This window comes from Rhopalosiphum maidis, chromosome 4 (assembly GCF_003676215.2).
Source record: "Rhopalosiphum maidis isolate BTI-1 chromosome 4, ASM367621v3, whole genome shotgun sequence".
NCBI classification, from domain to species: Eukaryota; Metazoa; Arthropoda; class Insecta; order Hemiptera; family Aphididae; genus Rhopalosiphum; species Rhopalosiphum maidis.
In genome coordinates, this window is record NC_040880.1 from 49218866 (window position 1) to 49242793 (window position 23928).

At 28.4% G+C, this 23928-nt stretch overlaps 3 protein-coding genes across 6 annotated transcripts; 2 read left to right on the top strand and 1 right to left on the bottom strand.

Moving 5' to 3' along the window:
- Positions 1 to 127: 127 nt before the first annotated feature.
- On the top strand, positions 128 to 4479 carry LOC113555594 (thymidylate kinase). Of its 2 annotated transcripts, none has more exons than XM_026960043.1 (2): positions 128 to 435; positions 3713 to 4479. In XM_026960043.1, exon 2 carries the CDS (start codon positions 3726 to 3728, stop codon positions 4362 to 4364), a length of 639 nt encoding a protein of 212 aa, XP_026815844.1. In that variant the 5' UTR covers positions 128 to 435; positions 3713 to 3725; the 3' UTR covers positions 4365 to 4479. The 2 variants fall into 2 exon arrangements, with proteins under 2 accessions (XP_026815844.1, XP_026815843.1); XM_026960042.1 differs by lacking the exon at positions 128 to 435 and adding an exon at positions 1273 to 1671.
- Positions 4480 to 6335: 1856 nt separating this feature from the next.
- On the top strand, positions 6336 to 12276 carry LOC113556311 (heat shock factor protein). Of its 2 annotated transcripts, none has more exons than XM_026961172.1 (11): positions 6336 to 6659; positions 6808 to 6913; positions 7619 to 7755; positions 7830 to 8024; positions 9453 to 9593; positions 9671 to 9780; positions 9855 to 10286; positions 10855 to 11004; positions 11394 to 11496; positions 11558 to 11624; positions 11883 to 12276. In XM_026961172.1, exons 1-11 carry the CDS (start codon positions 6549 to 6551, stop codon positions 12110 to 12112), a joined length of 1782 nt encoding a protein of 593 aa, XP_026816973.1. In that variant the 5' UTR covers positions 6336 to 6548; the 3' UTR covers positions 12113 to 12276. The 2 variants fall into 2 exon arrangements, with proteins under 2 accessions (XP_026816973.1, XP_026816974.1); XM_026961173.1 differs by having other exon boundaries at positions 10855 to 10938.
- Positions 12277 to 15306: 3030 nt separating this feature from the next.
- Positions 15307 to 23467, bottom strand: LOC113556313 (protein charlatan). 2 transcript variants are annotated; one of them, XM_026961175.1, is made up of 4 exons: positions 23025 to 23467; positions 18214 to 19469; positions 17132 to 17475; positions 15307 to 15685 (listed from the first exon to the last, which is right to left on the bottom strand). In XM_026961175.1, the coding sequence occupies exons 2-4, from the start codon at positions 19408 to 19410 to the stop codon at positions 15541 to 15543; spliced, it is 1686 nt and encodes a 561-aa protein (XP_026816976.1). In that variant the 5' UTR covers positions 19411 to 19469; positions 23025 to 23467; the 3' UTR covers positions 15307 to 15540. The 2 variants fall into 2 exon arrangements, with proteins under 2 accessions (XP_026816976.1, XP_026816975.1); XM_026961174.1 differs by having other exon boundaries at positions 23139 to 23466.
- Between the last annotated feature and the right edge of the window lie 461 nt (positions 23468 to 23928).

The following is a 23928-nucleotide window of genomic DNA, read 5'->3' on the forward strand; positions in this document are numbered from 1 at the left end:
TGGATGCGTCAGTGCGGGCGGGCGTAGCGTTCATCCGTTGGTATTGTTATTTGTTATGCTATTGCCTACTACTATATATATATATGTATAGTAGGTATAATATTATAGTTCATAGTACACAATATAGTAATGTTATTGTCCGATAGTCCTAGTCCGTACTCGTCGCCCGTTGGCTAAAAAGAGAAAACTCGATAGGTGACAACAGCTGCTGCTGCTGGTACCATCTGTTATTATAGTATCATATATTATTATAAGACGTATTTCCCGACTTCTCGTTCCGTGTTGGTGAGTGTCGAGTGGTATTGTACAACTTGACTTACCGATTTGTGATTTCCTCTGCCGTGCTGGCTGTCAGAAAAGATGGTTCTGAATGTTCAGACGGTACAAGACTCGTCGAAACGATAAAACTTCGTTATCAAAATATCAATTAACACGGTATTTTTTTGTTTTGTGAGGTATTGGGGTAGCACACCTAAAATTACTGAATAATAATAAAAATAAATAATGATTATTGATTAATTATGTATAAAATTAGCGGTGCTCCGGTAGCTCGGGTGGTACGTAAAGTACTAGATACCATAGAAAAATGTTTAATAAGGACATGTGGCACAAAATTAAGTTAAAAATTGTTCGGTACAAACTGTAAATTGTGCAAGAAATTGTTCGGAGTGCTTACACTAAGCTTTATCTGCGAAAATCCGCAAATCACGTCTTGTTCAAACATAAACAAAAACAATCGCAACAACGCTAAAATAGTCAAATGTCCGTCTTCAATTCTTTATTTGTGCCAACTAAAATGTTATGTCAGAATTTGCATAAATCATGAACAAATCAAATGGTTGCCTATACCATTATATTAACGTATACCCAATTGATATCAATTCACCTTGTGTATACCATTAGTATCTTCTCTACTAGACCACGCGCTACTTTTAACCTTTAAGGTCATACTCTATTATAGTCTCATAGGACCACAGAATAATTACTGTATGCATAGGACAAGGAAATACTTATACTAGAGAGCCTAAACAATTCTATATCTAGGCTCTTTAATTTATACTACAACTGAGTATAACAATCTTGAAACTTTTGAATCCCAGTAGTTCTAGATTCCAAGTCAAAACCCTCAACAAATAATAATTAATAACAGAACCAGAGTCTAGAAATTAGAAAACACCATAACCATGTCCATATGTTATCAAGTTGTTCGGTTGTTCCATATAATATTATCATTCTTTATTGTTATTATTATAACAATTTCGCGCCAATTTGTATGCCACAGCCCACAGGCCACTGCTACGCATACTGTATAGAACAATATTAAATGTTACCTTATGGCTTATTAATTTATTATGTCTCAGCATTCTGGCATTCAGTATTTCAGTTACAACTTTTAAGCTAAAAGTATATTACTTAGCAGTGACGTTTTATTAGTTATTAATTTTAACTTACTATAATTGTTAGTTGTTCGTTCGTATTCACTTAAACTGAATAGCAGAGTACAATTTTCCATTAACGTCGTTTAAATTTCTTTTATTTTAATTTGTACAGATTTGTATACGGTATTTTTACTGCTATTTTTTCGACATTCGTCACTTCGTTTTATGTAAATTTTGACAATACTGTGCAAAGATAATCTCTCCATTGTCTCGTTGGCCCTGATTAATTTTGGTAATATAATTGTGCCATTATTTATTAATTTATTATTTATATAATATTAATTTATTATTTATATAATATTAACTATTATGATGGTTCTACTCTGATTGACTTTTTTCTAAGATGATGTATGTTAAAATTAACATCAAGCATTTGAGAAGACACCAAACTCGAATGTGTTTGCTCTATCAAGTAAACTTATAATATACTAAATTTGTATGGCAGAATAAATTTTGTGTTGTTAGTTTTAATAATGTAGTGAATTATCTAATGTAAAGGTAAGAATATTATATATGCAAGAACATCTCATATGATTTTATTAATATATTAAATTTAATTCTAAACTTTTTAAAATTGTTTTATTTTACAGTTGTAACTTATTAAAGTATCAATAAAATAAAATGAGATGCCTTATAATATATTTAGATCTATATCCTTACCTTTAGGGTTGATATCTGGTAATTTACTCAAAATTATAGCTAATAACACAAATTTGATTCTACTGAACATAAATTTGCAATGTTGTAAATGTATGAGACTGAGAAATTACATGTAAGTTCTTAAGGGAGGTATCACACCCGCCTAATGTTGTCTCTATCTTACAAGTAGTTCACATTTTATTTTGTTAGCTTTAATAACGGAATGCATTTCAGGTAATTTGTTGATATTTCTATTTTAAGTGAGTCATGAAGATTCTAAAGCAAAAACTTTTTTGGGCGGGAGAGAACCGAGAAGTAATAACTAAGAAACAAAATTTTTACCATACAAATAGGAGAACTTTAACTATGAATTATTGTTTTTATTTTTTAGATATTACAAATAAAAAAAAAAAATTATTCAAGTTTAAAAATAATGGATTTCAGACAACATGAAATTTTTTGTTTAAGTGATAGGTATTAAAAAAAAATTTTATTTCACAGATAATGTTCTTAACTATATTATATATCAATTTGGATATAATTAGTCTTAACTATCTCTACAGTTTAAGTGGTTCTATTCCAAGCAAAACAGCTTTTACTATGTTTTACATGTGTAAGACAAAGACAACACATGCGGGTGTAGTATCCTCTTAACACCAGTGGCGTATTTTGGGGGGTGTCCACGGTGTCTGGACACCCCCAAACCAAAAAAAAAAAAATTAATATTTAATGTCGATAAATTTTGAAGGGAATTTGGCAAACAATAATATGTGATTCGTTTTTTTGACTAATTTAATATTATATAAAGTCATAAATTAATTTTAAATTAGTTAATAACAAATCACATGTTATTGTTTACCAAATTCCCTTCAAAATTTATCGACATTATATATCAATTTTTTTTTTATATATAAAGTAATACACTAATTAGAAAATAAAATAAATTTAGTTTTAAATAATATAATTATTATCCTATTATATTTTTAATTATTTATAAAACTGTTATTCTTATAGCATCACTGGTATCAAATTTAATAAGCAAAATACATTGTAATAATTATGTTTATAGTAGGTATTTTATACCTGTATGATTAAATTACATAAAAATTACTATTTTTAATTAAATAAATAAAAATGTTTCATTACAATATTTTATGAGTATATTATGACCTTTGTGGTAGTAGATGTAAAACAGAAATATTGCAACCAATTAACAAGTAAGTATATACCTATATTATCTGGACACCCCCCAAAAAAATATTTAAAATACGCCACTGCTTAACACTATTATCAAATGTTGAATAAAATTAATTGTACCAAGTAAAATTATTATCAACATTTGACAAATTAATGATTTGTTATGGTAAAAAATTGTATCCTAGGGCCCTCTCTCTATTTACCCAAATATTTAGATTAAAAATAAAACTAATTTTAATACTAAATTTAAATAGAATATTTTATATTCATTAGAATTTGTATTGGGTACCTCCTATTGATATATTTTAATAATAAAAGATAGTGCTTGTATTTTAATAATTATCTCATGACCTATCATATAAATTATATAATTTTTTTTCTGTTAACACACTAAATAATAATATGTTTATGTAACTAGGTTTGTTTTATTTTTTTAGGTAATTTAATAAAATGACAAAGTCTGCTATGCGAGGTGCATTAATTGTTTTGGAAGGCTGTGATAGATCTGGAAAAACTACACAATGTGCAAAATTAGTTGAAGCTTTAAATAATATGAAAATACCAGCAAAAAAAATATCATTCCCAGATCGATCTACTCCTATTGGTTCATTAATCAATGATTATTTATCAAGGAAAATAGAGTTACCAGATCGATCAGTACATTTATTATTTACTGCTAATCGTTGGGAACTAGAACCAGAAATTCGTAAACAAATCGAGTCTGGTGTAACATTAATTGTAGATCGGTACTCGTATTCTGGTGTAGTTTTTACAAGTGCCAAGCAATGTGTGGATTTCAAATGGTGCTGTGGTCCAGAAAATGGTTTACCCAAACCAGATATAGTTATGTTTTTAAAATTATCAACTGGAGAGATGGCTAAACGGTCTGGTTTTGGTGATGAAAGATATGAAAATATTGAATTCCAACATAAAGTTGATATAAATTATGATAAATTTAAAAACGATAATTTTATTCAAGTAGATGCAGCTCAAGATGTGTCAATGTTAACAGACACTCTTTTAGAGCAAGTCTTAAAAACTATTGACACTGTTAAGAACCAAGAATTAGACGACTTAGTTTTGCAATAAAATAAATGTTACCAATGCTATCACTTTTAATATAGTTAATGTTTTATATTTTAAATCAATATTTATAATAATTCTTTTTCAAAAATAATCATCATTCCTCTATAGTCTATATATCATGTATTTAATAATGTATTTATTAAATGCTATTAAGTTACTTTTATTTAGTTTAAGCTTTTATAAATTAAATTAATACGGGTATTGCCATTACCTATCTGATTTTAATTCAACTATAATTAATATTCATAAGTTATTCTTAGTCATTAATTTTGGGTAAAATAGTAGGTATTCATTATTTTGTTTAAACTATTACAAAAATAATTATATTTTTTTATGTATACTATTTTATATTAAGTAAATTTTAAATAACTCATGTTTATTTATCTGTTGATATACTCAATACATAATTTTGTAAAGCACTAATCAATTAAATGATAACATTTAACAACCATTCAAACTAATAAAATTTAAATCATTGATTATTTGATTATATATTATTTCTATTATTTAGCAAATATCATAGCAATAGTATAATTAATAATGAAACAAATATAGTCTGGAACACCTGATTTGTTTTGTAGTTCATACTAGAGACTTTGTATAAATAATATAGGTATAAGGGTATAAGGCTCTTAAAACATTCATTTATACCCACTGTGCTGTAACTGTAACCATTTATTCTAAATGTTTTAAAGGCACATACTATTGCCAGTATTGACACATGTCGTTTAATGCGTACTATCAAAAAATGAACGTTGATTGGTGACTACTAGACCTATTACCTAGATATTAATTATACAATTATTACTGATTTTATCTTTCTTTGAAATTCGATATTTCGACGGTTAAAAAACCGTGAGCTATATGGTTGATAATGACAAATAATAACCACTTCCAAATTATCGCATTACTGTGAGACGGTTAGCATTCATTTTTTAAAACCCCTACTATAGACATTATTCATATTTTAGATATACATTTGATTATATAAATTAAAGTTAATGGCTCAAATGAATAAGTAGCAAAAGTCAACTTATTTGGGTACACATTTTTCATAGTAAGTAACACTAGTGTTCTACATACAACATACCAATATATATATCAGTCATCAGTGGCACACTTGTATCTGCCGACTTCCACTGAAGTTGAGGTTTAGGTTAAGTTTTTTGTAGTCTTAAATCAGATTTTAAAACTGTAAAAGGTTTTGATTGAACACTTTTTGGAAGTAAATTAGATCTTTTATTGTAATTCAAAAACTAATGATTAAATTAAAGATTAATTTAAATAGAGAATTTTTACTTTTTTCGTGCTATTTTTAAACATTAAACATTTTCTACTTTTTTTAGTTTCTTTTTGATTTATGCAATCATGCATGATGTCATTTTTAAGTTTTAGTAAAACAGCATAAAACCAATAAATGGTTCTCAAATCAAGAAGTCTCAAAAATTATTTGTTTGGAATTGAATCAAACAACATACATGGTGTGTTGTTGTTTATAATATATAATGAAGTTTTTAAAATGTTAAAATACATTTTAATAAGCTAGAAATATAATAATTATTTATTAATACCTAATGATAGGTTGTATTACAATCAATTTTATTTGTTTTTGGAAAATATTAGTTCAACTGTTGAACTTAAACATTCAACATACCATAGCTAGTAGCTACATTACTATTTACCACGAATAATTTTATATTTTAACATATCATCAGTATTTCTTTAATTGTTCGTACCTAATACCAATGGTTTTTTTTTTCACGGTAACAGAACACTAGGCAAAAAAACTACAGCAATTAATACCTGTGTGATCCATAGTAGAAAATAGCTGATGTATCACAATTGCGGGGAGAGAGTTGGGATTTTTACTTTTCAAGTTGGCACCGTTGAATTTGAAAAATTGAATGATTTAATTTTTTTATTATCACTCCGGGAGAACTAGGGTATCACCAATCACCATATCAATACAATAATATATATTTTATGTTACGACCTACGGAAATTAGGTATTATTATTTACTAGTAATACTTGAAAGGTACCTAATGAATTTTATTACCCATTTATTTTGTATATTTTCGTAAGTTTATTCCAAAGTAATAAGTACGATAATATAACGATATTGATGGTATCTAATACTCCAATCGTTTAGTATACTTAATATATACTCAAGGTTCGTCGTAAAAGAAATGATGCCAGATGACAATCCAGTGAACGACCAAAGGATTTCTTTATTTTTAAGAAAACTTTGGACATTGGTCTGTAGTCAAGAAACCGATAATGTAATTAAATGGAGTGAGGTAAATTTACATATTTAAATTAATTTTTTAAATCATTTTTGGGTAATTACCTATTTGAAAACTTGTTATTTTGTCCTAGTAGGTTTATCTGCTGATAAAACCTATATGAAAACACGAGTACTTATTTCCTTTTTTTTTTATTTTGTAGGATGGTGACAGTTTTATTATAAATAATCCTGTAGAATTCTGTAAGGTTCTACCAAGATATTTCAAACATAATAATTTTATGAGTTTTGTACGGCAGTTACACATATGTAAGTTAATTTACTTGTATTATTATATATACCCAATGTGTTGAAGTGAAATAAATCAAATGTGGTGGTAGTAATTCACTAATGCTAACATTTTTAATGATTTGCTATCTACTAACTGTATTAAGATAATTATCTAATAATTTAGCTACAATACCTAATATTAATATATTTCTATTCAAATGTCAAGTTTGAATTTGAAGTATCTATTATTTTCTTAATTAGTTGTATATACACTATCTAATTTTACTGAACCAATATAAAAATGAATCTAAACCTTAAACATTACAGCATAGTAGTACCAATTTGCTCACTGGTTTTAAATTATTATAACATATTAGATATTAATTAATCAATATTATTAAAATAATTTTTTTTTAAAGTCGAGTCAGATTTAATAATAACAAAATATTGGTTATAAAACTTAAAATAAGTTTATCTATAATCAATTGTTAAAGTACGTGAAAAATATAACTCTAGAAAAACTAAAAATACTGCATTGATCCTAGTAAATTTAGTTGGTGAGCGACCCAGTAGTCTTTGAAGCTTACTTTTAGAATTTTGAAGACTCAAGCCACTACTGATATGATAAGATTTTAAAATAATAAGCTTTCACTTTTTGATTAATACAAATAATAATATACATTTTTGTACTAGTTATATTTTAAAATATAATGTTGTATTTTTTTTATTTATTTTATATTTTAGATGGTTTTAGTAAAAGAATATCTGATGTTGATCACACATCTAATCATGGAACATCTTGTGAATATGCTCATCCATATTTTATGAAAGAACATCCTTGTTTATTGTTATCAATTAAGCAAAAGAGAGGGGAAAAATTGGTGTGTAAATATTGTTATAAATTATAAACATAGAATGGTAAATGTATTTATTTTTTTATTAATTGCTTAAATAGCATCAAGGCATAAAAACCGATATTGATTCCATTGAAACAATCAGTACGCTGTTAAAAGAAGTGAACTCAGTTAAAGACAAAAATAAGATGCTTGATTCCAAATTTACTGCTATGAAACATGAAAATGAATGTTTGTGGCGTGAATTAGCAGTTATTCGACAAAAGCATATGAAACAACAAAGAATTCTCAATCAGGTTTGAATTGAATAAAACACATGGTTTATACATCAGTTAATAATTGTTGTTTTACTAGTTATTGTACTCATAGTAATATGTAACATTTTAAGTTAGATAATACTTAAATAATAATTATGTTTTTTATTTTCAATTGAGAAGAATAAAAAAAAAATGATATATGTATAACTATGAGAAGTATAATATTATACATATACTAGCTAAACCCCACACACTTCATTGCTCGTACAAAATGCATCTGTGTTTAATTAACTAATTATGTATCATTTGTTAAAAATAATCACATAACTTTAACATAATAAAGAGGTATTATTGAGGTCATTAATTGGATAAAAACTATCCTATCTTACAATGGAGACCAAATACACACATTGATCATAATTTCATCAAAATCAGTAGTTTTGGTGTGTATCGTGGACATACCCGTTATACACTAATTATTTTTATTTAAAGTTATATAAATGCTTAATAATATGATTATAAGAATTGTTCTTTGTTTTTTCAGTTATGCTAAAAATGATAATCAAATACTTTTTTTTATAAAATCATTGATTGCATTTTATTTTTTTATTGTCGATGTGTCAGACTAATTCAATAAAACAAATTCAAATTGATAAATTATGGAATTTAGAATATGTATAAATAATTTTATTTGAAAAAATTATAGGGCTGTGAATTTGTAGGAAAGTGAATTTTTTTGTGGTTGTGAAACGTAGCTTGTAAGTACATAATTTTAATTATGTGTAAACATTCCATTTATAATACATATTTTTATTTTGAATCTTTTTGACGTTTTTATTTTTTCAGGTCATTTTTTGTCTTTTTTTACTTTATTTTTTTGTGTTTTTAATTAAATTCCAGCAATTAATACCTTTGAAAATCTTTTAAAAAAAGTTTCAGGCAAATAGCATTATTAAAGAATCAATCAATTTTTTTTATAATTTTTTTTTTTATTAAAAATACATTTTTATGCATATAGTATATTAATATTATTATAAATATAAAAATTAAATTAAAAACTATTTTAATTACATACTTTAAGTTTTTTAGTTCATTAAATTCACAGCCCTAGACTAATATATGTATAAATTATGTATAATAAAATCACTAAAATCACCTCTAAATTGCAATCATTTATTTCATGAACAATCTTTTAACTGAACTTTCTGAATAGGAGTAGTATATCATAACTAATATACCCAAGTTTATTAATATTCAATTTAAATTTTAAATTTTGGGTTGTGTTCATTAATATTACTATCAGTTTATTAGTATTAATATAATACTAATACTAGTACTTATACTAGTACTTGTACTTATAATGTTTTTTCATGATTTCTTTTATCATATTTTTTATTGAAACTTAATAGTAATTTATATTATTATTTGCATTAACTGTATTTTTATTATAAATATTTTAAATTGCAGTTAATCCAATTTTTAGTTACCTTAAGACAACCTAGTACTAATAATACATTGTGTCGAGAAGTAAAAAATAATGTCAGATATGTTCTCCCTATTATGCATCATAAAGCATCAGAAAAGACAAATTCTGGAGAAACATTTACTGTGAGTTTTTATTATTTTTTATATATACATTAAAGGTTTTGTTTTATATTTATAAAATATATTTTACTATTGAAAAGAATCCTAAGTATAAACCATCTACGTCATCTGGACCTGTGATTCACGAATTAGATGCTGCTGATGTCCTCAATTCAAACGAAGATAGTAAAATTCATCAAAGAATTCTTAAGTAAATTTTTTAATTTATTATAAAAATAAAATTTTGTCTAAATAAATATAGTATTATTATTTTTTTAATTATAGTGAAGCAGTAGAACCAGAAGGTGTGGTACTTAGTCCTAGCAGTGTATCACAAATGTTAAGTAGCCCTGGTGGTTCAACAGTTGAAGAGATATTTGCTCCACATGATATCATAATGAACTCACCATTAGATGATTTGATCAGAGAAGTGTCAGTATCTCCTACTGAAGAATTATTTGAACCAAACACAACTATTGTGAGTGTTCCTTCATCTAACTCAGTAACAAAGATTAATAAAACCAGTGATAAAATATCTAAAAAAAGAACAAAAAAAGATATTAATCCTTCAAAGAAAAAAAAGATAAATATTGCTGATAATGTTCTAAATCAAGAACCTACTCCTTCAGCAGTACCATATATCATTAAAGTAGAACCAATGGGAGACGATCCACCAGTAATTTCTATTCCTGACATGGATTTTGTTGAGCCTGAAGTGTAAGTGTAAATTTTAAATATAATTATTATTAGTTATTTCATATTGTATATTCTAGTAAGATACTAATAATAATTAAGGTCTGATTAATTTTTTTGAAGTGGCTGGTGAAATATAAGTTAATATTTTAAATATTTTCAATTTTAATATTTTCAAGTTATATGATTTAATTCTTAATGCTTTATTTCTGCATACTTTTTTCATGAGTTCTTGGGACTCTGTTACGTGTTTTATAGTATCATTTATATTTACTTTTAACAATATATCTGTCAAAACAATAACACACATGGATTGACATGTTAATATGTTAGCTATGATGTTCATGCAGTCTAACGTTAAATTTTTTTTATGTTCAAAAATTTAAATTAAATATGTATTTTTAATATTTGAATTGGCTTTTGATGTATTTGTATTATGACCCTTTTTAAATGTTTCCCCTGGTTGGTTATAAGATTTTTGTAATGAATAAATTAATATTTTTTATTAAATATTATGGATAATATAATTTTAATTGCGTATACTTAAATATTTAGTTGTTCCTTTTTGTATATATTTTGTTTTCTGTTTCAGAACTATTTCTAATAATGATGATTTATGGAATAATGAAACAACTTCAAATTCTGATAATATGCAGCTTGCTAACCCAGAACCTAGGCAAGTTAATATATGTGACGGGAGCAGTTCTGTTTCACCAAATTACCTTAATAATGTTATACAAAAGTATGATGTTGCCTAATTATTATTTTGTTTTAGATAATGATAAATAGTGTCTAAACTATGAATTCCAATTTATTACATTTTCATTTTTAGGGTGAAAAATCATTTATTTATAATCAATTATTTTTAATTAATAATTTTAAAGAAGTTTACCTTAAAATTTAAAATTACATATTTGGTAGTGAGTGATTGACTATATATTTAATTTTTGCTTATATGTTTTATTTATATATTGATATTTTCGTTATATACCGATGTATTTCAAATAATAGTATAAGTTTCTCTAATATTCTATATAACAGACAAACATACTTTTTGCAGGCATGAAAAAAAAATAATTATGGTGTTATGTTAGCTCTGTATAAATTATTATTATTTTTTTTATTTTGCAGGGAAGCTGTTTCTAAACAAATTGATGTGGTTCAAGCTGACTTAGAAAGTTTATTGAAAGGATTAAATGATAAATACACATTTGACGCAAATATGTTTCTTAATGTAAGTAAATTTTTTTTTCAATAATAATAGTTTTTGAAAGTTAATTAAAATTTTTATTTAGTTCATTAATGATGATCCTACAAATTTAAATTTGCCTATAACATCAGAAGAACAGACACTCAATGACGGTATGTACTGATTTTATCTTTTTTATTTAAGTTTGATTATTTCTTTATATTTAGGGTATAATTTTGTGATATGGCTTGGGAAATGTTAAATTTTTTTAGCTTTCTCATAATTGTACATTCAATATTCGATTGTAAAAAATATATATTAAGAAATTATCCATTTTAATAAGTACTCTTTTTGAAATATAGTATAATTTTAAATATTTATACTGTTTTAATATTTAATAATTAATGATTTATGGTTTGATTATATTCTAGCCAAAAATGGGTTGAATGTTACACCAGATAATCAAATTGTATCATGTCTATCGCCGAATACATATGATCTAAATGATTTAATGACAGCTTCAGCAGACTGGACGATACCAAACACTCCCATGTCGTTTGATTCAGCATATGAAAATGATGTATTAAATACTCCAGTTATAACTGATTCTTTATTAAACACTGACTCATTTTATCCAAGTATTTCCTCACCAGAAAAATAATTTAATCATAGCTAAGTATAGTTAAAGTTAATAATATGTATAATTTTTTGTTAATTTGTTATTATTTTGATGTCATTAAGATCAAATTTTGTTGTAAAAAAAAAATATCTTTTTCTGATTTTAAGTTTTATTTTTATCAAATTAATTATACGTAATTTCTTCTCTCCGTTCATATTTACATAGTTCAATTAAATAGTTTTTTTTTTTTTTTTTTATATTTATATTTACATATACAATGCAATTTAGTGTTATTGATTTGTATTATGTATCTTACAAATTCATACATATTATTTACTTCAATTATTTAACTAATTTTAATAATTAACAAAATTATAACAATTTTTTAAAAATTATTTAATACTTTCATCATGATGTTTCGGATTTTAGAATAACGAAAATGTTTGTTAAAATATAATAATGTAAAATACATAAGTTTATAACTAATAGGTAATAGTATAACTTGTTATATGTAAGTTGTCATACAAATATTTAAATCCTAGTTTGTTTAATTTATCAATAAATGTTTCTATTTATAACTATTTTTGTCTAGATAACAATGCGATTTATTTAAATTCATCAACACAACAATAATAATATATTATTAATTTAATATTTAATTAATAAAAAAATTAATAATACAATTAAAATTTTAACATTTTATCTTTACAATTAACAAGTAGGATGTGTTTAAAAGTATGTTTAAGTTAATTGGATGGATTTATTAAAAATTCTAAATATTTTTGACTATGAAAAATATTTAGTATTTCAATCAACAATAAATGCATCTCATACAGGAAAAAAAATATTTTTAAAATATTAATACTTATTAATTTAAGTACTATTTTGTTTTGTTGTAAATAATTATTTAAAAATAGTTGTTACAGTAAAGTTAAGAAGTTTATATATTATATATAAATTATACACTGATAAAAATAAGTTTATCATACAACTTATTTATTATGTATTTAACTTGACCAATGATAATCTTTTACAATATAAAGAATAAATAACATATTGGAAGATATTAAAAATGTTGAGAAGTTTGCTTCATATTTTGATTATTTTTTTTTACTTGATACTTGAAATTTTGCTATAATTATTAATTTATACTATAAAACTTTAATATTTTTAATAATGTAATACTTTGACTTTTAATATATTCAAAAGGTGTGTGTATAGTATACACAACAGACAACAGTTAATATAGATTTATTAGTATAAAAAATCCAGACAATCTTTTTACTTTGATAGGCCTCTATATAAGTAGTTAAGCCATTCCATAGGATGTTTTTTCATGTTTTAGAAAACAATTATGAATAGATGTATTTCCATTATTTTAATATAAAAGGAAAGAAATTTGAAATTATTATGAAATAATAATAAATGTGCAAGTTTAAATTAAGTGTAATATTCAATTTAAATAGTCTGTGTATAATCACAATTTATTTCTTAGGAATTAATTTCTATTGGAACAAATAAAATATTGTAATTATTAAATAGTGAGTTCATGAAAGTTAAAAAATAATGTTTGTTATTTTTACCAATTTTTAGATTTTGAGCGAATCAAGTTATGTAAATTATACCAATAAGGTATACAATACAAGAATTATCTTTACTTTTTTAAAACTATAAATAAAAATAAAGAAGTAATTCAATGGTAAATTTACAGAAAATATTACTGATTTTAGCAATTTTAATTGTATTTGAAATTATTCATTATGTGTAGATTATTATAAGTTATAGGTAACTTAAAGCATATAGGAGCATTTATATAGATCCAAATTATGTTTACTGAAAAATATATAGTATGTACTCATTGTTCATTGATTATAATGTAAAATTTTAAAATTGTTGAGTTTTAAATTAGGCATAACAATGTAAAGTAGAGGCCTAGCAATAAATGTAGACAGGTAGGTAATGTAATTTTGTCTAGGTAGTATTCAACTATATTACAGCATATTTTTTGATACCCACCTACCTACTTATTTACTACTTTACTTAAAGTTAAAACTTTAAAAGTTTTGTAAAATAATTCAAGAAAGTTAGGTACCTAGTTAGTTAGAACCCTACCTAGTTATGAATAGACATAAGTTTATGAGAATTATGTAAAATCATTTTTATTAGTTTGAATCCTAAAATATCAAAATACTGGCAAAAAAGACCCTGCGAGAAATTTTTAAAACATAATCTTAAACAAAATAGATATAAATGTTGTAACTATTATAATTATAATATGATTTGTTGTAAGCTTAACAACCAATATTACAACAATCTTTAACAATTAAATATAAATATAAAAATTAATGGAACAAAATTGTATTAGCTAATTAATAATTTGATTAGTGAATAATAGGTATGTGGCATATGCAATTAAATTAATTATTTTTTGGTTCGGTTATGAATATCGAATTTAGAACACACAAATATTGTAGAAATATACTATGGGTATTAGGTAGTTTATATTTTATAAACTTTTATTTTTTTTATATCTGTAAGATTTAGCAGGGATTTCAACCGAAATTCCTTCGAATTTATATTTTGTTTAGTATACCTACCTATTTAGTATATAGGTATATTTAATATTTATTAAAGGTTACCTGCTTTTTGATCATAAAACATTTATGCATTTTACCGGAATGTAAAAATTAAAATAAATCCTAAAACCTAAATCTATAACTATATTTTGAAATTGTGCTAATAATTTATTTTAAATGGCCTATGTTAAGTACTATAACAATAGGTATTCTACATTTATCGCTTTTTTTTTCAAAAATGTTGTAAAGTCCTATTTGTATGCTAATTATAATGTTTTTAGACGTTTTGATGTATAGGTACGTGAATTGTATTATGTAATACATGGTAAATGGTAATTAATAGTTGGATGGGCAGACCTATACGCTATACCTACGCCTTCGACATAATACGCGTGGTAGCTACGTTCAATTAATTCGAGTAGGTACCTTGCTTTCCGTCTTTTTCTAGTCGACCTGACGACCTGAAAGCCGGACGCGATCGGCAATGATGAGAGTATTAAAATATAGTATAATATTGTTTACACCTACTTATGCAATATTATATAACAATGCAGTATATATATTTGGGATGCTACGTAAACATTAAAATATGTTAAAATAGTAAATTGAATAATACTAATCTCTCTATATAATATATACACAATATAATTATCATATACCTTTGGGCTTTGGGAATAATACAATTTTTTCTTCCAATTTTGTACTTAAAAAGTAATTACAGTTTAATTTGAGAGTCATTTATATTATTATATATCATGTAGATTCGAATTATTTATTCTAAATGCTCAGTTGAGGTTTAGTGTGTTGTATCATGCCTATCGATAGTTTATTTCATCCCTGTAACTATGCGATTAGACAATAATATTCGTTTTGGCACATCGATTCAATTAATTATTATATTTGAATAGAACTCTGAGAATCCGTTACGCCCGTCATTGGCCAAACGACAATTACGTCATTTTTGTCTGCAGTTTCCTCGGATTGTTCGGGCGACGACGGTATTGGCGATGTCTGTGTACGACGAGACCTTACGCTTTTGCTAAAGAAAAAAAAAACAATATTAACGCAAATAACATGACGTAATTACGTAAGTATAATTTAATAACAATGTTTCAGACATAATATATTGAATTTTTGAATGTAATAACGTAATATTATATGGTTTCGTGCCATTATTGTACTATGTTCATGGCTATATAGATACTATACGTCTATACCTACCTATACTAATTAGTTCTGAGTTTCTGACTTATAAATAGAAGTAGAATAATAATTACTGTGTAGTTATTTTGTAATTATTACCGCAGACCGCATCGAGCACTACACAGACTTTGGTAGTATATATATATTCCTAGCAGGTAAATAGCGCATTGTGTTAATCAAATTAGACCCAGTCACCGACACTGTTACACCGCCGATGTTGTATTATTATAGGTATAATATTTATTTTTGTAATTAGTTATAACTTATAAATAATTAATACATATACAAATTATAGGTGAATACTGGATAATATATTAATATGTATACAGGTTTTGATGTCTTAATCATAAGAAGGTGGACGGAAAGTATAATTATATATTTTCGATATTTTATAGTTGGTAAACGAACAATACTTATGAGAAATTTTGTATAAAAAGTTGGGCGGATAAGTTAATGTTACCCCTTCACTAAGACGAAAATTTGGTGTACGGAACTGTTGGTAATGTGCTGGCACTGCGGTGTAATGAACATTTTACCATATTAATTAACCTAAACAATAAGGTAAAATAAAATAACTGAACAAAACTCCCCAATAAGTTTTCCACGGTGTAGTATGACTAGTATGCAGAACATAATGCAATGGTTTCTATTCAATTATTATTTAGTTATTACTAGGTATTTATCATGTCCAATTCCAATCGCATGAATCGTTTTTTTTTAATGAAGGACAATCTTAGAAATTTACTAGTTGGTAGTTGTCACGTCATTAATCATTACGATGGGTTAATCGTATAACATTACATATTTACATTAACAAAATAATTAAATAAGATATAACCTCTACCAGTTACTAGGATCCAAGATATACACATAGGTATACCTACTTAAAACACATATTATTTCATTTTTTTTTAGGGTAGGGAAAGATGGGGAATGCCACCCTGCTCTTGAAGATTTCCGCCATTGATCATGTCTAGTATAATTGTGAATTATCAATTCCCAGTTTATTCGTAGGGTATGTATGTGCTGTAGATCCACGATGTTGATCAACTGATCAGAAACAATTACAAAAAATAATGATAAGGATTTAGGAAATTCAATCATTTTTACACTTATATACATGTAAGTTGTATTATGTAATATTATAATATTATGCTTTGATTTAGTAACATGGACTATATCCATTGCACCTTCTCTGTACTAAGTTAAGATATTATAATACACTATTTTAACTATGTGTTTGCAAAGCAAGATCATTCTGAATATCGAAAACCGAACTTACTGATTGTTTTCGGATTGATGGGCATACAGGTCGTCTTGGTCCTGAGCAATGTACGAACATCGGCAGCACATTCGTTTGCTGTGTACTTTGAACACGTGGGTGGCCAATCGTTCAGCCCTGGCCGCTTTGTACTCGCAGAACACGCACTCATACGGCTTCATGTGGGTGTTGAGATGCCGTTTCAGACACCAATTGTCGACTCCCGACCACGGGCAAAACGTGCAGCAATACCGTTTCTCGAAGTTTTTCCTACTACCTTTTCCCTTCGGTTTCGTCGTCATCGCCGCCGTGCTCGTCGGCACCACTGAGTCCACCGACAGAATGGTGTCTGGCGCAAACATCACCTATCGAACATGCACGTGGTTATTAATTGAGTTATCACTGTTATTTGTTGTCGTAAAGCTTGTATAGCTTAAACACGAACGTTATGATATTAAACGATTTAGTAGTATAGAATTTGTTCAACTATACGATTTCTTAGGCAGTTAAACGGAATACAAATACAATAGTTATTAGCCAAAGTAGATATGATTATAAACATATAACCACAAGACTTAAAAAGATAACGCAAAACATATTTTACCCATATTATTTAGGTGCGCATGTGTAGCATTATCATACTAACTCATTTTTTGTTTTAAGAGTTTGCTAATTAATCTGGTTCAACATAATTTATTATTTAATAGCTTCGTATAAAATTAAAATTTTGATATTCAACCTGCTATCAATGGATGTACCCACCACTCAGTGTCTATAATAGAGAGATATTAATTTATATTAATAATAATATTCTAAATCCATTAATTACTAGTTACTATAGTTAACACGCATATTAAATATGTTTTGTAGTATAGGCATTTTTACAGTTTACACTGTATAACTCTGAACTTGTCCACCACTATATTATACCCTGCCCAGCGAGGGAACACGACGGATCCGACGAAAATCGGTTTTACTGAGCATCCTCGCACAATGGCGCGTTCTCTCGACGGATAAAGTATATATATAGTTGTTGGCGTTTTTTGGGTTACAATTTTTGCACACGTTCAATAAAAAAATCGAAATTCAAGTCAACAACTCACCGGTTTTATCTGGTTAGTGGGTATCGGTATTTGTATAGTGTGCGTGCCTGTCTGTTCGTTAAAATTGACTACGGCGATATTGACGACCGTCTGCTGCTGCTGTTGTTGCTGCTGTTGCTGTTGATGGTCGTCCAGCACTAAAGTGGGCATGGTGGGATTGTTGGTGGTAATGATCGGTGCCGTGGCCAACGGTTGTTCGTCGATCCGCCGCGACACGATGATCTGCGTCTCTGGTTCCAGCGGCGGTGGGTCGCCCGAGTACAGCGTCACTCTCTGCTGATGGTGTACCGCGGCCGCCGACTTGGCGAATGGATCGCGTTTTACTCGGCTCAAGCAGTACTCGTGTTCTCTGTGCATGCGCGTGTAGTGTTTCTTGACGTGGTCCGCCCGATTGAACTGCTTCTGACATATGTCGCATTGGAACGGTTTGTCCTCTTTGTGTATGTTCTCGTGTCTGGTGTACAGGTCTCGCCGGTCTGTGGCGTACGGACAGTGGGCGCAGTTGAATCGCTTTTGAGCGGTCTGCGTTTCCGTGTCAGCCGCGTTCAGTCGCATTTCGTCGTCGGCGACGTCTTGTTCGGCGGACGTTGATACAACGGATGCGGCTACGGCGGCGGCCGCTGTGGCAGCTGCAGCTGTGGCTATCGCCTTGTCCGCCGCTGCCTTCAACCGGCCCAGATAGCTGGTGACCTCTTCGAGCACTGGGCTCTCCTTCCACGACTTCCGGCCAGCTTGTTGATGTGTCCCGTGTTCAGCCACTACGTTGTGTTGCCGGGCCAAGTGCAGGCGGATGCACTTTGTGTATGCACTCGCGTACGGACATTGTGGGCATTGGAACACCTTGACGTCGGCGTGTGTGCCCAGCCAGTGTTCGGCCACACTGGAAAGCAGGCCCATTGAATCGCACTCCTGACACTTGAATAGTTTCTTGTCCACGTTGTAGCTGCCGATTTTTGACGTAGTCCACGCGATCGTTTCGTTGCTGGTCACCCACGGGTCGTCCTCAGGCTGCGATTGTTCGACGAACGACTCGGCCGCGTCGTCGTTGTCGATCATGCTCAAGCCCTCTTCTACCATTTTGTACGCGTCTTGACCAGCAAACTGCCTGTCCTCGGATGACGATGTATCTTGCCCGTAAATTTTTTTCGTAATCTCTTTGAACATGTCCTCGTAAATATCCATTTGCACGTCTGCCATTGTGGGCTACCTATCATATAATTCCACCAACTGGATCGTTGTACGGGGCACGCGTCACCCTAAATTTAAATAAATATTTGAAACATTAAAACATATATATTTTTTTGTATTGTATATAGTTATGAAAGTTGTAGTAAAATTAATAATCATAGTACTATAGGTATACTCTGATGCGCTTCAATCGCCAACGTTTCAAATTTTACACTTCTTAGTCCTTATCATTTAAGATGATAATTATAAATTAATTTAAATAACTAAACAATACAAATAGATTAACGTATATTTTAATACGATTATGATATTCGCCTAATAATATATGGACCGCCAATCTTTATAAATATCTGATACCTATATTTAATTGATTCGTATAAAACATCTGTTCCATCTTTTGCAGGATGATCTAAATAAATAAATCCAATTTTCTATTCCGTTTGCCTTGTACCACGAAGATATTGAAATTTAGGAGTATATTTTATTTAGATATAACATATTATATGATACGAATTAAAATTGGATTATTTAATAGAACTAATATAAATTAGCACATTAGCAATTAAGCACAAAAATGTTTATTTTAATGCTATATTACTACCCCTTTATACAATTTTTTAGAATACATTTGAAATGTATATAACAGGAGTGGCCAAATTGTGGCTCGCGAGCCGCGTTCGGCTCTCTTCATCGTCGTATGCGGCTCGCGGTCTTATTTACAAAAACCAAAATTTTATTTTTTTTGCATATATTTATATAAAAAAAAAAATGTTTTTATTATTATTATTTTTATTTTATAATTTCATATTTCGTAATTTGATATGTTTATCGGATGTTAGCTATCTTTATTATTTTTTATGGTATAAAAGTACAGATTAGATAATTTGGTTCTTGATATAATTGCATTAATATATGTGGCTCGCGTACATAGTCATGTTGGCCACCACTGGTATATAATATAATTATATTATCATTAGTACAGTATTCTTTACGTAGTAACTTTATTAAATAAATAAATAAATATTATACTTTAAAGTTTAAAATTACATTAATAATTATTAATTATTTATGTGTATGACTTGAAATAATTGGAATAATATGGTATTATTTGTTTTGGATGTTATTTTTCAAATATTCTTTTAATAATGCTGTTCTTAAAAGAGGTATCTTTTATCCATGTTAATTTTATTGCTATAAAATGCTATCAGGAATCAAAATTTCAACTATTTCTTAAGTAAACAACGTTTTATTTTTTTATATTTATTTATTATGTGTACACTTGTAGATAAAAACCTACGTCATACATTTTATATGAAAAAATAACACAGGCCATATGTTTAGGAAGTTTATTTAGTGATGGAACTATAAAACAAAGCAAAATGATAATGGTTTTTAATTATCATAATTTTATTGTATATAATGATAAAGTATTTGAAAATTATTAATTATTATTATGCGTAGAATAATTTATTCGTTGCATTGGCGGCTACATATTATATTTTTACATTTGGCAATTGTTTCATTTTATTAAAAAAATCAATATTTTAATGTATACAAAAATATTTTAGTTCATTGGATTTAAATTGAATATAATATCGATTATGTGTGAGATAATTAGCGATAAACGTGGTTAAATATAACAATCGATTTTTAACTATATGTATAGGTATTAGTATTAAACAAAGTAATTAAGTAAGCATATGCTGCTCACTCTTATTATTTTCTTTAGTTATCAGTTTATTTTTATTCTGATTTTTTAATTTTCAAATTTACCTAAGATACATGTTTTAAATTACATTTGCATTATAATCTTTTTTTTCTAAGAAAAACTGTTTATATCTAAGCTATTTTTTTATTTTGAAAATATTGTCTATCAAAATTCAATCGAGTAATTTATGAATTATTAAAATGTATAATATATACTGAGGATTATTCATTAAAAATATCAAATATTATAATATGTAATATTAGATCTAATATTTATTGTACATAGGGAAATTTTATAAATTTAAAATAAGATAGAGTAAAGTAATATTAAATACAAACATTTTAAAATCATCACGAATCCCAAAATTATATGTCCAAATTTTGATTTAGGTACACAAACATTTTTTGATAAATCATTTGATAAACATTTTAGAAAAGAATTGAATGATATTTATGTTTAAAAAGAAAAGAAAATGGTATCATTAATTATATATGCAATTAAAGTGTTTAAAAATGTTGTCCTCCATAAGTATTCTAAACAACAAAATTTTAGTAAATTAATTATTAAAGAAAAATGGGGATGAGCATGCTAGATCAATCACCATATATAGGGTACAATTGTAAAGTACTGTTCAATTGGAAGTTAATAATTCAGTTAGTACGTTTAGTAGTGATGAGAAATATTATTAGGTAATATATAATTATTCCTATCTTATAATAATTAATAAATACTACAGAGTATATAGAAATATTTTAAACGGGAATTTTTATTATCCAATGCAAATGTTCCATGGATAATGATGGACTAGTGCAGACATGCAGTTTAATCAAGACCTACGTCGCAATAGCTTACGAGTATATTTAATATCGATTTTGAAAACCTTCCTTAAAACAAAATATGATATACCTACATAATACTATTATTATTACATCACGATATTACACCAGTATTTGTTTGGTTACCTATACATCAATGTAGCACAATTGCCTACCTAAGCGCCGTGTAACGAATTTGTCGATATACCTACCACCACCGATGACGTCGCCGAATAAACTATAATAATATTAATATTGTTAATGTACAGAAGTTTTTTATCATCGATCTAGACAGCGGTGAATAATATTACTATTGTCTTCGATGTCATCATCACTGCAGATATATTAACAAGTTGTTTCCACGTCTTCAGCGGAGTAGCCGCAGCAAGGCTACATAGGCAATATTGTCTCAGGGGTCGGGGAATACAATTTTTTGGAGGCCTTACACGTGTAATACGGGTACTGGCGAGGCGATTGTCAAATATTTTGCTGACGAATTACGGTTAAAATTTAATCAATATGAACGTGATGGGTCTTTAATTCCTATTATATATGGTTGACGTAAATATTTTGCCTCGGGGGCGCTGTAATGTGTATCTATGTCAACGCATGTCTTAACATTATAAAGACATATTTAAATAATGTAATAATATCATACACTTCGACTGTCACGTCGAATACAATACAAAATCGTGATAATCAATAAACCTGGAACGAACGAGTACTGCGCGCGGTACACACTTGTTGTGTGATAACGCGGCACTGGTACGCTACGCAGCATTATTATGACGACGAGATCGTTATATATTGTTTTAATATTTATATATGGTAATAAAGGCGTGTTACTGTTAGCTGGAGAATATATGCAGCGTCAAAGACGGTGATACACGTGTTACTATATATCGTTAATATTATTATACCTAATCCCGAACGGATACGCCAATAATCATTCGTAATATCTTATATAATATAGCTGCGGCCGTCGTCATATGGGTCTGCGTGGTATGTAGGTGGGTACAGTAATTTTCGGTCCACACCCGTATTATTTATTGCCATAAAATATATTATAATAATAATTGTACCATAATATCATATTATACCGTATAATATTGTCGTCGTCGTCGTCGTCGTCGATGTTGTTGTTGTTGTTGTTATTGTTGTTGTTGTTGTTGTCGTGTATTATTATTGTTATTATGCGTGTCTTGGTTACGTACCGATATCGCAGAGAAGCCGTGGTGTGTTCCCGCGGCGTCTGGATCAATTGCCGACCGTGGCCGAATGGTGGTGACGCGGATAACGACGACGGCACGACAAATGACCGCGCGCCCAGGGAAATGATAATAAACGACTACCACCACAAACGTATATGATGATTGACTTAAATAAATGCATTGCGACGTGTACAGAGAGTATTGTGGTCGTCCAACAGCTCCCTCTGCCGGTAGATGGGTACGTTTACCCGGCAATAACTGACAACAACGGACATCCGCCGTCCGACGGCAAACGGTTTGGTTTTGCGTTTATCGGCTGAAAAAAAAATCCGGGTAAAAAAACGAACAACGGATCTGGAGGTTGGGATTTTTAGTTGTTTTTTTTTTTAATACATTTTTTAGGTCTCAGACTCAGCAACAGCAGCCGGGCGAGGTGGAAGAGGAGGTGTAGGCGGTTTGCGTGTACGCTGCACAGCCTTGTGGGTAGGTGTAGAGCGTTGCGGGTAAGGGCGTAGCTACGAAAATCGTTCGATCGGCTACAGCTTTTGGTTGCTAACGGCGACCGGCACGTTGGATTTCGCAGCCAGATAGCGCGAATCCTGCAAATAGCACATTTCCGAACGGCCAACCGTGGGAGCTTTTATATACGTTTTCGTCCGTGTCATTCGTAACATACGTGGGAGGAGGGGAAAGGGTTAGAATTTTTAACGGTATTTTTTACAACTTGAGGCGAGAATTGTCGTAAACAATCGGATTTACGAAATCGTTACACGTCAAAATCGATGGTCGTTAC

What these genes read in the sequence shown, in the direction of transcription:
- LOC113556311 (XM_026961172.1), top strand. Translation starts at nt 6,549, where the DNA reads ATGATGCCAGATGACAATCCAGTGAACGACCAAAGGATTTCTTTATTT. An exon ending in ATGTAATTAAATGGAGTGAG is followed by an intron (nt 6,660 to 6,807) that starts GTAAATTTACAT and finishes TTTATTTTGTAG; the next exon opens with GATGGTGACAGTTTTATTAT. An exon ending in TGTACGGCAGTTACACATAT is followed by an intron (nt 6,914 to 7,618) that starts GTAAGTTAATTT and finishes TTTATATTTTAG; the next exon opens with ATGGTTTTAGTAAAAGAATA.
- LOC113556313 (XM_026961175.1), bottom strand. Translation starts at nt 19,410, where the DNA reads ATGGCAGACGTGCAAATGGATATTTACGAGGACATGTTCAAAGAGATT. An exon ending in CCACTAACCAGATAAAACCG is followed by an intron (nt 17,476 to 18,213) that starts GTGAGTTGTTGA and finishes CATGTTCGATAG; the next exon opens with GTGATGTTTGCGCCAGACAC. An exon ending in CATCAATCCGAAAACAATCA is followed by an intron (nt 15,686 to 17,131) that starts GTAAGTTCGGTT and finishes TTTTTTCTTTAG; the next exon opens with CAAAAGCGTAAGGTCTCGTC.
- LOC113555594 (XM_026960043.1), top strand. Translation starts at nt 3,726, where the DNA reads ATGACAAAGTCTGCTATGCGAGGTGCATTAATTGTTTTGGAAGGCTGT.